General features: G+C 43.5%; 2 protein-coding genes across 3 annotated transcripts; both read right to left on the reverse strand.

Annotated features, from left to right (window-relative positions):
• Positions 1-3,591: 3,591 nt before the first annotated feature.
• Positions 3,592-7,688, reverse strand: leng1 (leukocyte receptor cluster (LRC) member 1). 2 transcript variants are annotated; one of them, XM_083638064.1, is made up of 5 exons: positions 7,400-7,688; positions 7,054-7,213; positions 6,537-6,722; positions 4,976-5,301; positions 3,592-4,446 (listed from the first exon to the last, which is right to left on the reverse strand). In XM_083638064.1, the coding sequence occupies exons 2-5, from the start codon at positions 7,183-7,185 to the stop codon at positions 4,221-4,223; spliced, it is 870 nt and encodes a 289-aa protein (XP_083494190.1). In that variant the 5' UTR covers positions 7,186-7,213; positions 7,400-7,688; the 3' UTR covers positions 3,592-4,220. The 2 variants fall into 2 exon arrangements, with proteins under 2 accessions (XP_083494190.1, XP_083494191.1); XM_083638065.1 differs by having other exon boundaries at positions 7,054-7,245.
• A 1,375-nt stretch (positions 7,689-9,063) lies between these two features.
• On the reverse strand, positions 9,064-21,574 carry tmc4 (transmembrane channel-like 4; the record flags this gene model as incomplete). Its single annotated transcript, XM_083634371.1, has 16 exons — positions 9,064-9,144; positions 9,228-9,306; positions 9,449-9,604; positions 9,867-9,997; positions 10,448-10,631; positions 11,382-11,479; positions 11,827-11,950; positions 14,103-14,257; positions 14,356-14,514; positions 15,243-15,390; positions 15,502-15,644; positions 15,900-15,985; positions 17,882-18,031; positions 18,294-18,430; positions 21,244-21,424; positions 21,535-21,574. The coding sequence occupies 16 exons, from the start codon at positions 21,572-21,574 to the stop codon at positions 9,064-9,066; spliced, it is 2,052 nt and encodes a 683-aa protein (XP_083490497.1).
• Between the last annotated feature and the right edge of the window lie 747 nt (positions 21,575-22,321).

A 22,321-nucleotide genomic window follows, 5' to 3' on the forward strand; every position in this document is an offset into this window, starting at 1 on the left:
TTACATGTTGAAGACTTACATTGAACCCCACTCCTCTCTTGCAGCACAGGCAGGTGAGGAGCAGCAGAACAAAAGAGACGAGCCCCGAGCAAGAGATGAGAATGACGACGTAGGGTGGAGGAGAGAGGGATGCGGTCCTGGATTGAGAGACTGAGAGGAAGACGGAGGAAGAGGAGGGGGGATACAAAGGAGGAAAGGACTTAGTGCTGCTACTCGGGGTGCTTGTGCTTCTAAGGGGGACACACTGTTAGGTTTGAGTCAGTGTCGTGAGTAGGCAAAAAGAAGACTTCATTGAATCACTAAAGAGTGAAGTCATGTTACACACAGGTGTTTTGTTTAGAGGGAAACCATTGGAGCATTTTCATAACTGCAGGTTTGGAGCACAGTGGAGAACCCCAATGGACAACTTGCATCAGGGATTTTGGGGGGGACAAAAGCAGGAAAATAAACCAAGTTCAGAGAAAACCATTGTCTGAACCGGTCAAATAAAAAGTAATTAAAAGTTTGAAAGTGGGAGAGTATACCATTCCAGTTAGGGGGAAAAAGCATGGGGAGGGGGGAAGTTTCAGAAATGGCATTCCACTTAGGAAACACAGTTTAGAAGCAGGGGAGGGGGGCCAGAGCTGTCATTTAGGTAAGAGGAGCGCTAATTGGGAAGGGTTGGAAATTGGAAAATAATTACTCAAATGAGGAAGGTGGACTACTTAGGTGAGAGAGGGAGGGATTGGGGCATTTGATATTTGTACCTCAACGTGGTTGATTGTGAGAAGCGAACCATCTGTAACAAAAAAAGGGGCAGGGCAGGGTGGTTAAATACCCTTCACTTATTATCTATAGGTTGCATATAAAAAGCCATAAATCTGCAAGCCAAATATTTGATCTGTTAAAACGTAGGACAGATGACAAGAGATCAGATCTTGAAACAGTCGGACGGGGTCTGACAACAACTTGACATCGATCTGTTTGTTTTTTGAATCTATACTCTGTCTGGAATATTAATATTGCAATTATACTTAGCAATTAGCCTACCGTCTTATCATTTCTAAGTACGCTCTCAAAATAACCTGATCCTCTGTGCCCCCTCACAAATCCAAAATCACCATCGTTCACCAGACTATTGTACATTATAATCTTAAAGGTAATGTTGTTGTTGTTGTTGTTGTTGTTGTTTTTGAATCATTTATTAGGTCAATAAGGGGATATAGGATCAACATTCCACTAAATCTAAACAAAAGACTTGAAGTGATGTAAGGCTCCTGTAAGATCAAAGTGCAGGACTAACTGTGATGAACACTTTGGCAAGTGTTCCTCTTTCTCAGCAAAGCTCACAAAAAAAGAAAGAACCCCCAAGAGAGAGAGTAGTAGGATAGTCATTTCACACTAGCCTGGGCCAGGGGCCAAATGACCTCAACAAAGGTAATGTGTTGATGAGCATATAAAGGCCACCTTCATATCCAGGTGTACATGTATGGACGATGTCTCTTAGGAAAAAAATACAGGATTCCTACTTAAAATTCTAAATGAGAAAGATAAATATAGCCTAGTGATATTCAACTTGCCGCCCGCAACCATTTTTGTAATTCACAATGAAAATTGTCAAATATCTAACTTAACTTACCTAACCTAACTATCCTGTGTGTACATAGTCGACCATAAGATGAGATGTTTGGTTAATTTTCTTTTTGGAGAGAGCCTTTATTGATTTGTTTGGGATGAGGGTTTACTGGCCCCTGGCCTCCTGTCATTTTGCAAAAGTGTCCCCCAGCCGGGCCGGGCAAAGCAAGTTGAGTATAGGCTATCCCTGGCCTACAGTAGGCTATGTAATTGCTGAGTTTGTATCTGCACCAAATTCAGACTAATTTGACTGCATGTATTTGAGGGGGAACACAAACACGGGCAAAATATGAATGACTTCTGGCTGTGCAGGTTGCTTAAACGTAGACCGCCAACATAACTAGTGGCTGCAAGACTGATGCACAAATTCTGTGCAATGCTATTCTTTCATCTTTCCCTAGACAGCTGTCCAGACAGACACTGCATATAAAACAGGAACATAACAGGGCCTATTCCACCAGCCCCGGTTCCAACAGCTCTCATCAAAACAATACACCACAATACAATGACTGCACACATTACACAAACATAACACACTGCAAAAATCAATAAATCAAATAGTGGCAAATATGCTGTAAGCTATTTATAAATATCTCGCATGACCAGCGCTTTCTTTAGCCTGCTATGTGTGCTGTTTTTAAATGCCACCGATGTGAGCTGAAAGGCCTGAAATCGAAAACATCCCCCCAATATTTTCATCAGCGCTATTATAACCATCATCGCTGCCTGGCAGCCGCCTATTTGTTCAGGACGGTCACGTACGGCAACAATAAGTCGCATTATTTGGCGTCTCATGCACTCGTGTTGGCTAATATTTCCCCATGTAGGCCTTTTCATAACCTAATAGACTGACTCCCCCCTTCTCGCTCCCTCCCCGCTCCTCTCCTTTCTCCAGCATCACTGAGATGTTTTGCATCCCCCCCGCCGAGGCGCCGACACCGCTCACCTTCCCTCTGCGGGGCTCCGAGGGCTCTCTCCGGATTGAAGTACGACATCATCCCCGCCAGCGCTATCATCACCCAGCAGTGAGGTCGCATCGTCGCGACGTCCAAAGCACCAGCATCCGAGCGATGCTGTCGGTCCTCTCTCGTGCCCCCGCCACAGTCTGGACCGTCTCCTCTCCTCTCAGGGCTGGCTCACACACCGTCTGTCTCCCCCTCTCTCTCTGATAAAGAGCGTCTCTCCTTCTTGTTGTGCTCTCCTTGCCCCCCTCCTCCTCCGTTTGATCCCCCCTCCTCTAATCCGCAATTAAACACGGTGTGTGAGATTCTCTATTGTGCATCCCGGCCAACTCAAATCAGTCCGGACGGGGCTCGCTGTAAATACATTTTGCGCCGTCTTTCTTTCCACGGTGAAAACAAACACAGGTCAACCATCCGCTATTTCTCCTGTCCCCCCCCCTTCCTCTATCTCAGTGTTGGAAGGAAGCTTGTCTGTGTTTTTCTCCTCCAGCCTACGTCAGCGCGCAATGTCATGGTCCAGCTTGTCATCATGTTCTCCGAACTAAAAATCACTATAATATTCCCATATAGGCCCTAAGGAATATTAGGTGTAGCCTATGTGCCGCCCAGTAGGGAGCTATACATTTAGGCATACTCCCCTTTATTTAATTTTTAATCTAGTAGTATTACTATAGCTTATTTCTTATTTTTTATACTTATTTTCATATACTTTCATAGCCTACTTTAAAAAAAAATGTTACTTTTGCATGTTTTCCCCCTTAAAGGGCATGGTGCAGGTTAGAGAGCCCTTTTCGTTCAGATGTGGGACTTGTATGTAGCAATAGGATTCTTTTGTTTTTGCCTTTTTGGGGTATTTTCATAAGAATCTTGAGCCCAAACTGTAAATTCCAAAAAATATAAATAAATAAAATAACCTGCACCCCGCTCTTTAAGGGTTTCACATGCGTTTTACATAGCACATTGTTGATACAAAACAATGACTAAATCTAACACAAAGATTAAATTTTTCCAAATATCTCAAGATTTTTTTTTATTTAGACCACAGGCAATTAAGCATTTGATGATTTTTTTTCTTAAGATCACATGCAATTACACATTTTGCTTCATAAATAGCCTAATAAAATATAAAACACAGAAATAGTAGTGACAGACTATCAATTGATCATCTTATTGCCAAGTTTTACTCTGTTTACCTTGAAAAAGGGATTTTCTATTACTATACCATCTAAACTATTGAGTTTTCACAATAGAAAAATCATGCTAACAATATGGGATTGAGTCTTTTCTGTGACAGCAACCATCTCCCTGCTGAAGTGTCCTTGGTGCAGGTAGCTGGAGCTGCGCTGACACTTGACCTCCCTGTGTAAGAGGCCAAGCAAAAACAGAGTATCACAAAAAAAAAAACACTACTAGGTTTCCCAGGAGGAACAGTCACCTCATGAGTCCTAGTTCAGATTAGAGATGTACAAGCCCAGTGGGCTATGAACCAGTTTCCATGTTACCTTCTTCCCTGTGTGCATTACACTTGCTTTCACTTGTAAACACTGTGGTCACAATATTCGTCCTTTCTTTCTTGTGTCACATACACTACTCCATTTCTCAGGAGCTGAGAGTTCAGAAAACTACTGAGGAAGATGAAAAGCCTCATGACTTTAAAATGTCATCTCTCCAGCTGTCTCGATCCCTCCTTTGACGCTTTCGGGCAAGTTCTGGGAAGTAAGCGCTGTTGTAGGGGCGCTCCCTCTCCTCAGTCTCTCTCCCTGGCTGCTTGTCCTTCCCTTTGCCGTTCTTCTGGTCCAAAAGCGCCTGGGCTCTCCGCTTCTCCTCAGCCTCCCTCTGTAGACGCTCGGCACGTAACCTTTCTATAGAGCTGAAAAAAACAGAATAGACAGCTTCTGTATATACTGTATCTCTCTGTGAAGATTTTCACCGCCACATCACTCTCATGCCCACAATGCCTCATTTATCAGGCAGGAATATGATCAAGAAAGCACAAAATGTGAGAAAAGCATCGGGACTGAAAATCTACAACTGATGTCAATAGTAGGGATGCACCGATATATCGGCCGTGTATCAGTCATTTGGTATCGGCCGATATTGGCCTTGTTGACTGCAATTTATTTGGCCTATCGGCAAAAAAGTGGTGTTCACCAATTGCAGTGGTTGATATAATTTAGCCTATCAGTTGGGTAACATAATTTCTGCCTGGCTACTGTACTCGTGCACCTATAAGTAACGGAAAATTATTCTCATTGAGTAGGTAGGTAAAATGTTGTTTATAATGAAGATTTCTTTGTTTCCCTGTCACAAAAGGGGTCATTTCAATTGATTATAAATAATATATCCCTTGATAGATAAGTCATGCATGGGGAATGGATACCTTGAAGCGGTTTCCTCACCTCTCTCCACTGCTCCTCTTTTCCCCTCGATCTCTCCTTTCCTTCTTCTTGCTCTTGTGTTCCTTTCTGTCCTTCACAGCCAGCGCTTTCTTCATATCTTTCAAGGGGTCCAAGCTGTCCTTCAGTCTGCGATCTCTCTTCTCTCTCTCCTCTTCACTTAGTCCCTTTCTCTTCCACTGGTCTCTCTCTTTTTCTTTTTCTTTCTTCTCTTCTTTTTCTTTCTTGTCTTCTTCCTCTTTGCCAGTTTTCATGTACCACGGCGTCACCTCGGACCCCGGCTGCGGCCCGAGGGATACCAGTAAGCCGATGGCACGCTCCTGCTTCTCCTGGAAAAAGGAAAGCAAACAGTCATTAGGGTTCGCAGCTTGATGGATTGGGTCGCCTCCACATTTTGGTGTGCCGTTCGCAATCAGAATGGCGGTGGTGCCAAACAACTGCATAAATCCACTGAATGTGAACAGGGGCAAACTCAAATGACCTTTCATTTTGCCATTATTAGCAATAATTGAATTTGCCAAATCTAACTAGGGCTGCCTGCTACAACTCATCATTTTGACATTTTCTGAGATCTGATTCTGAAGATTGGCTTTAAGAGATCAAAGCTTAGCTTTGTCCAGTTTTTGTCCAAGTTTTTTTTCTGATTTTACCCCCACTTTTCTCCCCATTTGTACTTGGCGAATTCCCCATGCTGTCCCATTGCACCACCCCCTCGGCTGATCTGGGGAGAGTTGTAGACTAGCACACGCTTCCTCCGATACATGTTAAGTCGCCAGCTGCTTCTTTTCACCTGACAGTGAGGATTTTCACCGGCAGGACGTAGCACGTGGGAGGATCACACTATTCCCCCTAGCTCCCCTCCCCCTGAACAGGCGGCCCGACCGACCAGAGGAGGCGCTACTGGCAGTGACCAGGACACATACGCTTAATCTGGCTTCCCACCCGCAGACACGGCCAATTGTGTCTGTATGGATGCCCGACCAAGCTGGAGGTAACATTGTACATTGTAACACTGCAACCCTCGTGTTGGTAGGCAGGGAATCTACCGCTGCACTACATGGACACCAATTACTCTCCCTAGTTACACTCCTTGTATACTGCACATATGGCTGGACTGCATCCAGACTACCGGTATGTATAATTTCTGATCACAACCTGAAACTGATAACTTTTAAAGATGGGATATACCAATGTGAGCAAAATCCAACTTTTCATCCAGATCTGTTACATAATGCATCTTGGCATGGTTGAATGATAATATTGTAACAAGTATAACTGCCCAATATATTGCCCAAGTGTCCAGATGGAGTAGGATAACACACACGCACGCACGTGTGCGCACACACACACACACACACACACAATTTACGCATGTGTCATTGGTCTGAATCTGGATCACAGCCTCTGTTGTACAGTATGTCAACCTCTCTCCTTTCCTGCCATTGTATACTAACAAATAATAATTTAAATCCTAGGTAACCAAATCTGGAAAAGAAAAAAACATGTATGTAGACATGAACCCAAAGGTGAATGCGAGTGACACAAGTGATAGCACCATCATCACCTTTTCATCTTTCTTGTCTTTGAGATACTCCTCGTTCCCTTTCTTCTCAGAAGCCTCTTCCAGGGGAAACAGATTGAGGTGTTCCAGCAGCCCGCTCCCTCCGCTCCTCTCATCATCTTCAAGTCTGCTTCCTCCTGCCTCCTGGAGAGCAGCTCGCGACTTGGACCTCAGATACTCTGTGCGGGCCTGTGGTGACAGGAAGAGTTGTATTTCCATATAAAGGCATTTCATAATGCATTATATCACAAGTATGCATTACCTGAAACAAGTCTCTTCCTGTTCTGTTGTAGAGCCTAAACAATATCCACCTTATTTCTAGATGCCATGATGCCTTACGTGAAATATGGGTGCTTGTTCCGGTGTAATCCTCCCTTGTGACAATGTGACATCATTACTGACCAAAATCCTCACAAATCTCACAATGTGGGACCAAAATCGCACAGACAGAGACAGCAATGTATGCTGATGACTTATGACCACCACCTCAGAAGGTGACGTCACTGTAGTCACTGCTCACCTCTTGCTCTGCGCGCTCCACACGGCGTTTGGCCTCGCGCTCCTCTTCTGCTGCCTGTGCCTCGTCCTTCCGCACGCGCTCGATGTTATCTTTGTTGCGCACGTGCCAGCTCTTCTTGGGAAGGATGTTCATTTTTGCTTACGGACTGTAGCTCCGTTCTCTGTAGACGCGTAAGCAAAGTTGTTGAGTAGGCTAGCAGAAGTGGGAATGGCCAGTAGGGAACATACAGATAAAAAGCAAAATAATGATTTGTTTTTCTCTTAATAGTGTGACATTTGTATAATGGGAGGAAATCACTTGATCTTGAACACTTGAAGAGAAAGAAAAACACAGAAAAGCTTATTACCTGCTTGGTGCCCAAATAACGTCAGCTGCAAGTAGCGTTCCTTTTCAAGTTATTAACGTTCACAACAGAGCAGCGAAAGCCGAATTTGAACTGGCTGCTTTGCCATAAACTCCTCCATAAATACCTCAACGACACAGTAACGTTATCTCCGAGTGTTGGTCTTGTAAGGGTAGACGATGACGTTATACCCGGAAAGAGGAGTAACGGGGCTAAGTAAAAGTAAGGTTGTACGTGTTTCGAGTTTAACTGGAAATAGCTTACTTAGGGCGATTTGTTGTTCTTGCTGGTGACTGCCCACCTCACAGGAAGCGACACCCCTTCCCCCATGATGGCGAAGGCTAGGCAAAGGCATGATCCGCCCCTCTCTGCATCTGATTGGCTGACTGAAGTCTTCTTCTTCTGTTGTTTAATGGTGGTTGGCAAACAGCATTTTGTGCATTACCGCCACCTACTGAATTTTGTATTTTCCGAGCCAGAAGTCGTCTCAAACGAGCCTAAACTAAACTAAAGTTTCAATCAATGTCACGATGTAGCGGAGAAGAAAAAAAGGTAGGCTACTTCCAAGCATTATTCCTATAGATAGTGGTGTGTTTGCTGGACAGCTAACATTCATACTGTATTAAAATTACGATGCAGTTAGTTAGGCATTTGTTCATAACGTGAGCAGCAGGTGCAAAACAATCATTAAAATCAACACGTAGGCTATTGCACATTACAATTGCAACTCGTATAGTAAGGCCTACTTAGCCTATTGCACAGATAATGAATGTGTATTTTTTCTTGTCATTCTAAATGTCATCACCTTGTTTCTTCTGATTAATATTTCAATTCAAATAGACATGTTACTCGTGTTACAATGAGCTGATTTAAAGTTCACTGTAATAACCCTGTTTTTATATCACCCTTGGCCTTGATCAATTCTCGTGAATCTTTTTTTTTTTTTTTTTAGATTTCTCTATAGGCTACATACGTGCACTGTCAAGAGTAGCGGCAGCGTTATAAACCATAGACCAGACTATATTAAAAACATAAATACAGTGGCGTGTTTCGTGCCAGCAAGCGAAACTGCTGTCTGTCCCACAGACTGTAGAAAGAGATGCAGGATAGCCAAGCGAATGTGATTGGATGAACATTTGACGCTAGGCCAATCAGAGGCAGAGAGGGGCGGGTCATGCCTTCGCCATCATGGGAAAAAATATCGCCCACAGGAAGACCACCCACCCCGGAAGTAAACATTAGACTGTGTTGCAACGACACTAGCTTGACACTAGAGGATGCAAGAGAGCCTTTCATTTCATTTGTATTACCGTATGTAAAAAGTACCGTTATGTAAACGTGGATACAAGGTTTAAAAATAAAAAAAAAGGTTAGCTCATTCACAAAGATATATACACACATATAGCATACAGGTCGATTAACAATGATCAAGGTCTTTATTTCCCTTTTACATATACAGTATGTAATTGATAGAAGAAGATCAAGAAAAAAATCCATCTTGGTTTAAGTTTAGCAGATGTGAACCAGAGACCCAACAAGAACATTCATTAAATATATGAAACTTATATAATTGTAAATAAAGTGTATACAGTCCTTTCAGATGCCTCAGTCTTTTTTGTTGTTGTTTAAGGTAAAAATGGAGTTGGGAGAAACTCAATGGTGCATTTTTAATGTTCTGAAGCTGGAACCTGAAGTTGGCGACTGAGCTCCTCAATCTGTTTGACCAAGAACTGCTTGTCACGCCCCTCCTGTCAGCCAAAGTAAAACTATTAGTAAAACTGCATGTACCTCAGTACTTAGTACGTCATAGAATTAAATGCCTACAACTTACCAGTTTAAGCTGAGCTCTTAGCAGATCAACACTTTTACCATAGACAGATGCCAAGGCTATGAAATAACACATCACCACACTGTGGGAGAGAGAGGAGCTGTGATTATATATCATAAAGGACCATGTACAGTAATATGCAGGTGCAATATAGGCTGTATTCTATACCACTGACCTCTATACATAACAGAATATGATTGTACAGAAAGCAGTCAGTCACTCACCAAGCTAAAACAAACAGAGGAATGGAGAATGCCTGGGAGCCGAGAAAGAAGAGGAAGTCCTGTGTAGATTGAGAGAGGTTGTAGAAAGAGGTTGGAACTATTTCCCACATGGTAGAGAAGGAACGAAACGGTCCACAGCTCATAGAGGGACGGATCCTGGTGGGATGAGGTAAGTAGACTTCAAAACCATAACATAACATAGCATAGCATAACAACATAACATAACCTCAGTGAGAATTAAACCCCTACCAATTTTGGTGCGATGCTCTCTACATATTGAGCTGCAGAACCAGCAACAATTTGAGATAAACCAACTGCCATCATTACTATTTCACCCAAATGATTAGCTTTTTCAAATACTATACCACAAAGCACATCTGTGACTGTTACAGGTGAGGAGGTGGCAATCAACACTCACTCAGCGACACCATAGATCATGACAACCAAGGACAGGCCCCAGCCGAACAGAAGCACGGCCAGGAAGAAGAAGTTGGAGGTGGTGGAGCGAAATGTCTTTAGTGGTGGACGACAGTTATTGAACAGCGTGATCTGGAGACGAAAGAAGATGATGATGAGGAACAGGGTTAGGGCAAAAAAGAGGGGCGGAAAACAATCTAGAATGGAATGGGTGCCATGTGATGTCGGAACTGTTTGGATGAAGTTATGAGTATATTTTTGTCTGAGCATAAAGGTAAAGTAAAGGTAAAGTCCCACTGATTGTCACACAATGTGTGAAATTTGTTCTCCGCATTTGACCCATCCCCTGGGGGAGCGGTGAGCAGCGGCGTGCGCAGCGCTCGGGAATCATATGGTGATCTAACCCCCCAATTCCAACCCTTTAATGCTGAGTGCCAAGCAGGGAGGCAATGGGTCCCATTTTTATAGTCTTTGGTATGACTCGGCCGGGGATTGAACTCACGACCTCCCAGTCTCAGGGCGGACACTCAGACCACAAGGCCACTGAACATTGTGTGCAGTGTGAGAGATGTCTTATTCTACCTTCTTGCAGTAGAAGATAATGACAAATTTGATGGTGTTGATGACCGGCAGCAGAGGGCAAAACAGAGCCCCAGTCCAAACCACGGTCTGACCGTACACCAGACCAAGCACGTTGGGGGGAACGAGGAACTCCTGGCGACCGAGCCACTGAGCCAGCTTACTGGACCAGTTGTCCACCACCATCCTGCCGCACACACGCACGCACGCACACACACGCATGCACACACACACACACACACACACACACACACACACACACACACACACACAGCTGGATCACAGGGCTGAACGTCTCAGTGTCAACATGTTCCAGTGTATCTCTGTATGAATTTGTTTCTGTACCCAATTTCCAACTGATTTAGTACTGCCTCATTTGTTCAATGGTGAATAAACAATAAGAAACTGGGCAACTACAGGCCAAGGCTACATACAGGCTAACCCTAACCCTATTTACACAGTAATGATCGGAAATAAGTTAACTAATATACTAATTAAGTATAGTAATATTGATGTAATAACTAGTTATAGCATTAGACTGACCAGCAAATTGTTTTGCTTTTGCCAGTAATTGTGTTAGATAACACACTTTTTAAAATTTGAAAGGTGCTGGAGGCAAAGGATATACTAGTTAAAAATGGAAGAAACAAACTATATTCTACAGAGCGGAAGGACATTCAATACAGGAAGTGACAATAATACAACAATAATACTGACAATAATACTTTATATATTTTAGGAAAGACAAGCCAGTACTGACTACGGTATGTACAATATTCACATATAAACATACTCCATACCAATTCTACACAAAATAACAGAAACCCCAGAACAGTCCTGGCCTGGTAAAAACCACCTGTTTTATTTGCATATTATTCAGTAATGACCAATTAATCAAATGGTATACATAGTTATTTTTTTATAAAAGATTTTGTACCTGCGTGGGAACTCCACCAGGACAAGCACAGCGATGGTGATGAGGAGATCAAACAGCGCTAGCTTGTACATCTCCTGTCCCACACGTGTCTCCCAGCACTGCATTAAGACCGACACAGTTGGTCATATGCCGGTTAAAGTCTTATTCAGTTAAAGTTTAGTGACTTACGGCTTTTGACTTATTATACACACATACTGTATTTATAGGCTACTCTGTGTCATAAATTATCTTAATCTGAGAACACATTTGACATTTTACCTTTGCCTGAGTATTGACTTACAGTAACACCTGTAGTTCAGTACTGGTTGAACTCTGCCTGTGGCCTTCAGAGTCTGATACAGCTCCACACCTTAGAGCTTAATGTTTGTCTCTACAATGCTTAGACCCAAAACTAAACTAGTTACAAATGGAACTCTTTGTGCTTGTAAAAAAGTAGTGTAGTTACCGGATAATCCTTATAGTTGTACTGGCACGATTCACATTTTTCAGCGTTGCTGCCATCACAGGTGATCTGACTCCACAGGGTGAAGAGGAGAACACCCAGACTGACTAGGCGCAGGAAGACTGACCTGGAGAGGAAACATTACCAAACCATTTTTATGCCTCCGCCAGCGATAGCCAGGCCGGAGGCCATTATGGATTCGGGTTGTCAATCCGTCCATACGTCCGATGTTCGTTAACGCGATATCTGAGGAACGCCTTGACGGAATTTAATCAAATTTGCCTCAAATGTCAACTTGGACTCGAGGACGAACTCATTAGATTTTGGTGGTCAAAGGTCAAAGTTAAGGTCACTGTGACCTCACAAACGCCATTTTAAAGCTTGGTAACACCATATCTCAGTAACACCTTAATGGAATTTCTTCACATTTGGCCCAAACGTCAAAGTCTGGACAGACATGGATGTCGACTGCTCACTTGTTGGCGGAGGCATATATCCGCGGTGTGGGCGTTCTAGTTTATTCTAAGATTTGGTTTAGGTTTAGGTGTTTAAACACAGATTAGGGATTATTTAGTTTCTCCATAAATCACAGACGATCTTGACTGTGGGATAGTTCAATTCACACTACCATTGAAAGTAGCCTACATTGGACCTCAGTTAAACAGATATGTTTTCTTACCCTTCTTTCTCTCTCTTTATTTGAACACTCACATACTTCCATTCACTACCAGTCTCACTTCCTCTATCATTTCATTTCCAACAATGGGGCTGGAGTTTCAACTGATCATTTACTGTTAATTATGCAGGTTGTCTTTTTTTCTACTTTTAATTTGTTAAGTATAGTTTCTGTTAGACACCAGCTGATCCAATTTAAAGTCACTCACCGTCTTCATTACTCCAAGTCTAGGTTGCACAAGATCTACCCCTCTGTCTCGCCACTATGTGATAGGTGTCAGGTGTTGGAGGGTACACACTACACACTATCCCATGCTTTTTGTTTTTGCCCTTCGCTATCTGGATTCTGGGCCAAAATATTTGATTGGTACTCTAAGGCTTATAAAACAACTCTTCAGCCTGAGGCAGAACTTGCCATCTTTGGCTGCTCGGAATCCTCTCTGCTCCTCCCTACGGCTGTGCAACAGTCTCTGACACAGGGGATGACTGTCGCCAAGAGACTCATTCTGAAGGAGTGGAAGTCCTCCTCTCCACCTTCTTTTCAGCTGTGGCTGATGGACATGGTCTCGGTTATACGTATGGAGAGACTCCGGTTCTTGAGGACCGATTCGCTTAAGAAATTCTCAATCATTTGGGACCCGTTTCTTGCCTACTTAGACGAGGTTAGGAGTGATGAGTGATTCGCCTGGCTGACTTTTTATGGACCCCTTCCGTGGGATCCCACACACAACTCTTACAAGCACACAAGCACTTGACACGGCTGGTTAGTGCTAACATTGAAATGTTGATGATGTACCGGTATGTATGTTTCTGTTTTTTGTCTGAGCCTGTTTGTTCCCTATGTTCTGAAAATTGTAAAAAACCAGAAACTATATATACCGTAAATTCCGGACTATAAGGCGCACCGGTGTATAAGCCGCACCTTCAAAGTTGACTATTTTTTTCTTATATAAGCCGCACCGGACTATAAGCCGCGGGTGTTTTAATGGTATTTTTTTTTATTTTTTTTATTGTGTTTTAATGTTTCAATTACCATATGTAATGCTCCCATTTATTAACATTTCAACAAAACAACATAACACAACACCACCTGTGTTGTTATTTACAGTGCACACAGTGTCATACAGTGTCATACAGTGTCATACAGTGTGGTGAAAAGAGGGCAAGAGAGGAAATTAAAACAGAAGTGGATTTATAGTTAGAAAGAGTGCTAAAAAAGAGAGATTTTTTTTTTTTTTTTTTTTTTTTTTGAAAAAATCCATAGATAAGCCGCACCGTTATATAAGCCGCAGGGGCCAAAAAAGGCCAAAAAACGGGAAAAAAGGTGCGGCTTATAGTCCGGAATTTACGGTATATATCGTTTCTGTTTTTTAGTTAAGCTTAGTTTAACTGTAGTTACGTTTTTCTCACTTTAGTTAAGTTTTCCCATTTAGTTCAATTTCCCCACTTTCAGTTATTAAAAAAAACTCAGCAGTGCAATTCAGATTCCCCGTCCCCCCCACAATTCTCTCTTTTAGAACTTAAACTTGCAAATGAACTAAATGCACTCACAAGTCAAGTCAATACACACTCACAGAAACACACACACAAACACTGACACTAACCGTAACAGTGCCACTATGATGGTGGTGCTGGGGGTGTATCTCTCCAGCAAGGCAATCTGGTCACACAGCAGAGGCACCACAAAGTTTCCAGCGGTGATGACAATAGAAGGCAGGTACTCAAAAATCAAACCCAGGAACCCTTCCTCACTCTGATTCTGTTTGGCAGACACAGGAGACAAAATATCAAGCAGACAAGACACAGGACTTGACCGAGGACAGATGGGCATCACTATTCTTCTACATCGTCACCCACCTGGCTGAAGATGGTGGCCTGGAAGATGCCATAGAAGGCCGCTATAATGAGCCCAAACGCCACCACAGAAAGAAGAATGCGGAGCGAGTAGAGAACTATTCTTTGACCCAAGGTCAGAGAGGCTGCCTTTTTTTTTATCATCTCCTCCTCCAGGTCCACCTGGCAGGGAGAGGGAGACAGATAGAGAGAGGCAGGGTTTGGGAGTATGTATTTAAAATACAAAATATGAGTAACTGTATTCCATTATAGTTACAGTTTTAATTGGCGGTCGGTATTCTGAATACAGTTAAGGGATTACTTTGTTTAATGTTTTATTTGCTCTAAAATTAATATGACGCATGCATTTCCCATAAACAGATTTAAAAGATTTGCAACAATGTATGCATGCATGCCACACGCCACAAGACAATGGCAATGTCGGAGGAGACGCACAGCCAGGACACTCTCAGGAATGCCTTTTTGACATGGAAATATTAACACATTTTACTTAGAAATATGCTGAAGAAGGTCACAAAGCAGATTACGGTCGCAAACGCATTGCCCTCGCATTTGCGTACATTCAGTGACTCCGACAAATGGGCTCAGCAAGACGATTTTTAAGTATTCCAAAAGTAATCCGAAGTATTTAGAATACGTTCCTTAACTTGAGTAGCTAATCTAATGGAATACATTATAAATACAATTTGAGGGCATGTATTCAGTAATCTGTAGTGGAATACGTTTTAAAAGTAACCCTCCCAACACTGGAGAGAGGGGAATTGGAGTAGAAGGACTGAACTCAACATGTCACTTCTAGGGAAAGTGTAGAACTGCCACATGTCTGTCACCCATCTTTTCCCCCCGTCGCCCTCCATCCTGCTAACTGACTGGGACAAATGCCCTCTGACCTGCAGCCGGTAGTGGATGTTTTTCTGCTTCAGTTTAGTAGCTTTGTCTCCCAGGCAACCGTAGTCCCAGCCGGTGAACACTATCTTGCTGTAGCTGCCCACGGTGCTGCCTCCTGTTGCCACGGCAACGCGGGCTGCAGTCCCCATGCTTGTGTGAGCAACCAGTCAGGGGAAGATAATACAGATGCAAGTTCAGTTGTGGTTTTGAAATGTCAGTTTAAAACAAACACGCGTACCATTGTGTTGTTCTGGGACTCACCGTATAATGATACAGAAGAGACAGAAGGCAAAGTAGAAGACTGCAGTGAAGAGGTAGGCCAGGGAGATGTTGTAGAAGTCTCTGCTTTCTAACATTGTGCTGTTGTAGTAGCCATAAAACAGGTAGGAATACTCCATGAAGCCCTGAACACAGGGGAGAGGACAGTGGCTGGGCATGTCTGATGTGCAAATGTACTATGGGACGTGGTGTGTATTTACTTGAGTCAGGAGAGGATGTAGTAAGAGTACGTGGAAGAGTTCAGAGACACATTAAACATGAGGCCTAATGGGTTTAATTAAATAGGGAATAATCCAAATGTAGGTTTACAAAGGAATAACATCAATATTCTTTCTGCCTATATGTTGTGTAAGTCTCATATGTTGATTGCGGCATCTTACCGTTCCAGAAAGTAAGTCAAGGAAGTAATTATAGAACACCACTAGGCCTTGAGGATTAGGGTCATAAACCATGCATTCCTCTGGACCTGGAAAACAGCACAGGCAGAGCTTTACAATCCACACACGTCTGTTATTTGCCCCTTTGTGAACTTGAAGGTCATGTTGTTGTCCTTAGATTTTCTGAACTTGAAGGTCATGTTGTTGTCCTTAGATTTCGGGTTTGTTCAATCAACTTGTATAATGGGAGCTACAGTGTGCGGACCTTCTCTGTTCCTTGTATGTTTTTATTTTTTATACCATTTTCTCCCCAATTGTACTTTGCCAATTATTCCCCCTGCTGCCCCGGTTGCTGCTCCACCCTCTGTCGATCTAGGGAGAGCCGAAACTAGCACCATGCTTCCTCCGAGACATGAGCAGTAGCCAGCCGCTTCTTTTCACATGACAGCTGGAGCCTCATCGGTAGGATGGCGCCCCAACCGACCAGAGGAGGCGCTAGTGCAGCGACCATGACAAATACCCTCAAACCGGCTTCCCTCCCGCAGACACGACCCAATTGTGCCTGTATGGACGACCGACCAAGCCGGAGGTAACGCGAGGATGCGAACCTGTGCCCCTCGCATTGGTAGGCAGGGACTTTACCGCTACACTACCCAGACGCCACTCTGTTCCTTGTATGTTGACCTCCTCTGGCCCTGAGGAGCACCATATGCACCATTTAAAAAGAAGGTGAGACTTTCTTTTACAAAATGACTGGTGGGGGCAGGTAGAGCACGTGCCATAAGGGCAGGCCCCCCCACGTACTCATCTGGTAGAGCACGTGCCATAGCTTGCTCTTTCCCATGGTCGGCCCAGATTTGGATCCGCCCTCTGGCCCTTTACCACGTCATCCATTCTCTCTCTCTATCTTTCCTGTTTACTGTCCTGTTAAATAAAGGCGGAAACATGCCCAAAAAATAATCTAGAAAAAGAAAAATAATTACTGGTGTCAAAAATTATGGTGCGAATTACATTTAGTAGGTAAAGATAGCAGGTTAAGCCCTTGGTTATAACTTATAAGTGATAAAACTAAAGCATTGTATCTTTGTAATTCATATATTCACATATTGAATGAGATGAGTTTCGGGTAATCACTTTCTCCCCCCCCTGAAATGGATCTACAAATGCACTGCTGAGCATTTCTTCAGTTCATATCTGAGGGCAATACCACAGGTGCCACCTTTCTTTTTATATATTTTTTATCAAATGTTTTATTTTATTCAAAATTAAAAATGACAATGACAATGATGTACAATGATCATGTACCATAATAGCCAGTGAACCATCCAGCCATAGTGATGATCAAAAAGGGAAAATCAAAACAAAAGAACAATCCTCCTCACTCCCTCCCCCCACCCCATTGACTACAAAACAAAACCTGACCAGGTAAGACGGCTAGATCCTTCCCTGTCACGGGAATGCCCGTGACAGGTGGGCATTCCCAGAACATATGGAGGAATGTACCAGGAGCCACAAGGGAACATAAGGTACAATGGGAATCAGGCAAGAGACCCATCAAGTGCTGCTTTCTGGGGGTAAGGTAAGTTCTGTGAGCATCATTTAGGTGTATTTGTTGGTGATCGGGGTTACGAGAACACAACAAAACATTAGCCCAGACTGAATCCCAATCAAAATCAGGATTGAGTTCCGGGACATCTTTCAGACTGTATCTAAGGGAGGTGCTTATAAGAGGACAGGTGCCACCTTTTTTTTTTTTTACACATATTCCTCCAAACACCCCATCCTCTGAGGCACGACTGTTGCTAGGATACTGTGTTGCATGGAATCGTGAGAAGGCTTCCGGTCTATATTCAGAATGACATGCATCGAACTCTCAGAAGATATCTCCCTCTGTCACCAGTTACCCATCAAATTCAGAACTTTGAAAATATATCTCTGCCCTGAAGTGATATCCCTGTTGCAAGGTAACCTGCACAAATCATTACCAGTGCTGTTGACCAGGCTGCTCCCAACAGATCTGAACACAACGCTGGGGATGAGGACGAATCCAGCAATCAGTAAGAAGGAAACAAAATTGAGCACCACCAAGAATCGCAGGAACAAGAAGTAAGACAGAACTCCTCCGCCAAAGTTCCCTGTTGAGGCAGAGGTCTCATTCAACAAGCATAACTGGATTCATACCATATTTGTAAATTAGCCTACTTATTAATCACAAGGCTTGTGCCAAAATAATATATTCAAATTAGATGTGGTTATGTATGTTCACTAGTATGTATTCTCTATATTCCTGTATATTTACAGGATGGGGTGTAAATGTAATATGTATGCATGACACTATGAGCATAATTATTGCTAACTAAGCCTATCACTACATGAGATAACTAGCTAATGGCCCACCTCCTATCTTTTGCAAGGACTTCCTCCAGAGTGCGAAAAAAGCCAGAAACCCTGAGGCACTGTCTCTGAACCTGTGCAGAGATTTGGACTTCCTGTTCCAAGTGGAAATCACAGGCACTTGCATTTTCTGCACCTGCCTGTACAGGAAAACAGTTTTTAAAAACAGCATTTCTTTTGTATTAGAGTGTCACCATACAACTTTCACCACCTCTTCTTGCTGGAAGATATGTTTGTAAAAAAAAAAGTAAGAAGGAGGATTTGTTCTGCAAATTCTTTATACAATAAAATACCTCATGGGGCCATTTCCTATGGTAGATTTACCAACACTTTAAGGTATCTCCTTCAGTATACTTATTGTTATCAATATGTTTTTGTTGATGCTACAAAAATGTTGGATTCTTAGCATGCTAGTAAAAAATGTACGAAAATTCTAAATTCTAAAAAGCAGTGATAAAAACAACACCTATGTCTGTGAAAAAGGATAAAAAGCTTTTATTACATGGGCTGCAAGACAATTAAAAAATGCCCAACGTTTGAATTCATTCAATGGAAAGGAATTGCTTCAAAATGTCCCCATTCTCTGGGGTGGAGTTGTACAATCTCTACAACCCAGTTTCTCTGGGGTTGTAGAGATTACTTGCAAAACCCCATTTAATGTCCAGCTTGCACAGGTTACCTTAAAAACCCCATTCAATGGACAGCTTGCACAGTTTAACAGAAAAAGCCCATTTAATGGATAAACCTGGGGTCTCCAAGGCCTGGGTGGGCCCCAGGACCCTGTGGAGGTCCTGGGGTCGCTTCGGGGGGTCTCCAGGTAGAAGGGGGGGTCGGAGACCCCTTCGGGGGGGTCTCGGGGGTCGTCTCCGACACACCTTCCTTTGGGGGTCGGACCCCGGAAACCCCCCTCCAAGCCTCTCCCATGCCCCATGCCTAATCCTAACCCAGACCCTAACCTCTCCCACCCCTAACCCTAAACCTAACCTCTCCCACCCCCCGTGCCTAAACCTAACCTCTCCCACCCCCATGCCGAAACCTAACCTCTCCCACCCCTAACCCTAACCTCTCCCACCCCCCATGCCTAACCTCTCCCACCCCTAACCCTAACATCTCCCAGCCCCCATGCCTAAACCTAAGGACACATGGGTCCAAGCACACCCTCCCCATGCCTGCAGAGGTGGGCAGGGTGGTCGAGAGAAGAGCCAATGGAGAATCCTACCCATTAAATGGGGTTTTGCAAGTAATCTCTACAACCACAGGGAAACTGGGTTGTAGAGATTGTACAACTCCACCCCAGAGAATGGGGACATTTTGAAGCAATTCCTTTCCATTAAATGAGGTGATTCATAGTAGATCAGGTGGGTTATCCCATCCCAATATGTTTTTGTTTTTTTCTCGGTTATCCTGATTGTGTTGGTGGCAGTATTTGACTAGCCTGGGTAAACCCAGCCTAGTATTTGACATGTTATGTGTAGTAGATAAACTCGTTCCTGGACTGTATTATTTAGTTGGTTATCATTTTGTGTTTCTTTTATTTTTTCCCCTCCCCACCGTTAAGTTGTTTGTAATGTATGTTGTGTGAGTGATGTTACATTTCTGTGTCACCTTAACTTCTCGCTACTAGAGCCCGACCGATATATCATCAGCCAATATTGGCCTATCACTAATCGATATATCGGTATCGGCCGATATGTTCTATTTGTGTTTTTGTATTTCTAGTTATTTATAATTATTAAATTCCCAGTGAAGTTCACTGATTCAATGCACTGATGTAATTTTGGACAATAAAGTTTATTGTTAAACTGTAAAATGTCCTGCCTACATTACATATCTCGTCACATCAAGTCATATCTTTTGTCAATGTGTGTAATATTATATAAGAATATGGGCCGATATATCGATATCCTGTTTGTGATATTCATGGATAGGATTTCAAGGCATAGTCGTGAGGGGAGGGGTTGCAGTTCGGTGAGCTGAGGATTGCATCTCTGCTTTTCGCGGACGATGCAGTCCTGATGGCATCAACTGTCTGGGACCTTCAGCACTGTCTGGATTGGTTCGCAGCCGAGTGTGAGCGGCTGGGATGAGGATCAGCACCTCTAAATCTGAGGCCATGGTTCTCAGAAGGAAACCGGTGGATTGTTTACTCCAGGTAGAGAATGAGTCCTTACCCCAAGTGAAGGAGTTCAATATCTCGTGCTCTTGTTCTCGAGTGAGGGGACAATGGAGCAGGAGATAGGCCGGAGAATCGGAGTAGCGGGAGCGGCATTGCGTTCGCTTTACCGCACCATTGTGATGAAAAGACAGCTGAGCCAGAAGGCAAAGCTCTCGATCTACCGTTCCTCCCCTCACATATGGTCATGAAGGATGGGTCATGACGGAAAGAACAAGATTGCGGATACAAGCGGCTGAAATGGGTTTTCTCAGGAGGGTGGCTGGAATCTCCCTTGAAGCTCAGTCAACCGTGAGGGACTCGGAGTAGAGCCATTGCTCCTTTGTGTAGAAAGGAGCCAGTTGAGGTGGTTCAGGCATCTGGTAAGGATGCCACCTGGTCGCCTCCCTAGGGAGGTGTTCCAAGCATGTCCAGCTGGGAGGAGATCACGGGCAGACCGAGGGCTAGGTGGAGAGATTATATCTCTACGCTGGCCTGGGAACGCCTCGGGATCGCCCAGTCAGAGCTGGCTAATGTGGCCAGGGAAAGGGAAGTTTGGGGTCCCCTGCTGGAACTGCTAACCCTGCCACCCAATCCCGGATAAGCGGTTGAAGATGGATGGATGGATATCGGAATTGTTTTTACTCCCTAATATATAATAATAATATCGGTATCGGTCAGGCTCTAATCTGTACTACACTTTGTATTACTTTCAATATTGCCTCAAAAATGAATAAAACTACATGACAAAAACAAAGAATTTACCCTGACATAAAGGGAAAACATGATTTGGTTTCATACCACACGGCTCTTTTCAGGGACATGGACAAAGGGAGGCTCCTGAGGTCCTGGGCTGATCCAGCCTCTCTCTCTTCATCCTCTGAGCTCCAGTTGAACTGAGGGGAATTCTGATTGGAGGCTGAAGACGGAACCCTTCGTAACCGCAGTGACTGCTGGTTACCAGGGTAACCGTTCCCCTCGGCTGGTAGAACAGGCAGAAAATCAGCAAATGAATCATTTGGCAAGTGTGCAAAGACAATTCAATACGTGAGGTGAGAAAACAGACACACCTTCAGCAGCCATACAGCTTACCTGTCATAACTGCAACTCGACTCTGGTGCTCTCTGGCCATTTCCCTCATCCAGTAGAATTCAGCCAGTCTTTAAAAAAGTGATATGTAACCACATCTAATACTTTTTCACCTCCACATCCAGAGAAAAAAGGTGAGCCAGCTTGTAATGAGGAAATGGAGCCTATCCAGGAATTGGTCTCTCTTGTTGCCCTGTGTCTCTCATGGACTTTACTCCCTATGTAAATGACCACATAGGTACTTCCTTGTATGTTTAACCCATTATTACCAAGGAGATGGTTACCATCCATTTACAATTCAGGCAGTGCAATAAGAAACTGCTACCAATGGCTGGTACAGCAGGCAATCAGGTTAACTAAACAATAGTATAAAAGTTAGTTACACAATAGGCTACATTAAAATGAATTAGTTATTGTTGATGAGGAATTCAAACAAATCTCTTTGATGAGGCTGAAAATGTCGTTGCTACTGTAGTTTGGTGAGTTTTGATTATGGGTGGTGGTGTGAATGAATAGAGGGCAGGAATTATGCCAAGGCCAAAAGGCCAGTGCAATGAATGGGTGTGTGGCTGTAATGCCCCTTCTAAAATTAACTATCCACGAGGCCAGTTTGGCATGCCCTGATTGAGTGCTTGTTGTCACCTGTCTGACTAGTTGTGCAGTACACTGTTTCAGAATTCTCAGAAACAATTGAAGTGGATGGTGACGAACTTTCAAACTTAACAAAAACAACCGGGGGGGGGGGGGGGGGGTTACAGCACCCTGCTACAGTGAAGATTTCAGCTAAAGA

Source organism: Poromitra crassiceps (genome assembly GCF_964638095.1).
Source record: "Poromitra crassiceps genome assembly, chromosome: 1".
Classification (NCBI taxonomy): Eukaryota; Metazoa; Chordata; class Actinopteri; order Beryciformes; family Melamphaidae; genus Poromitra; species Poromitra crassiceps.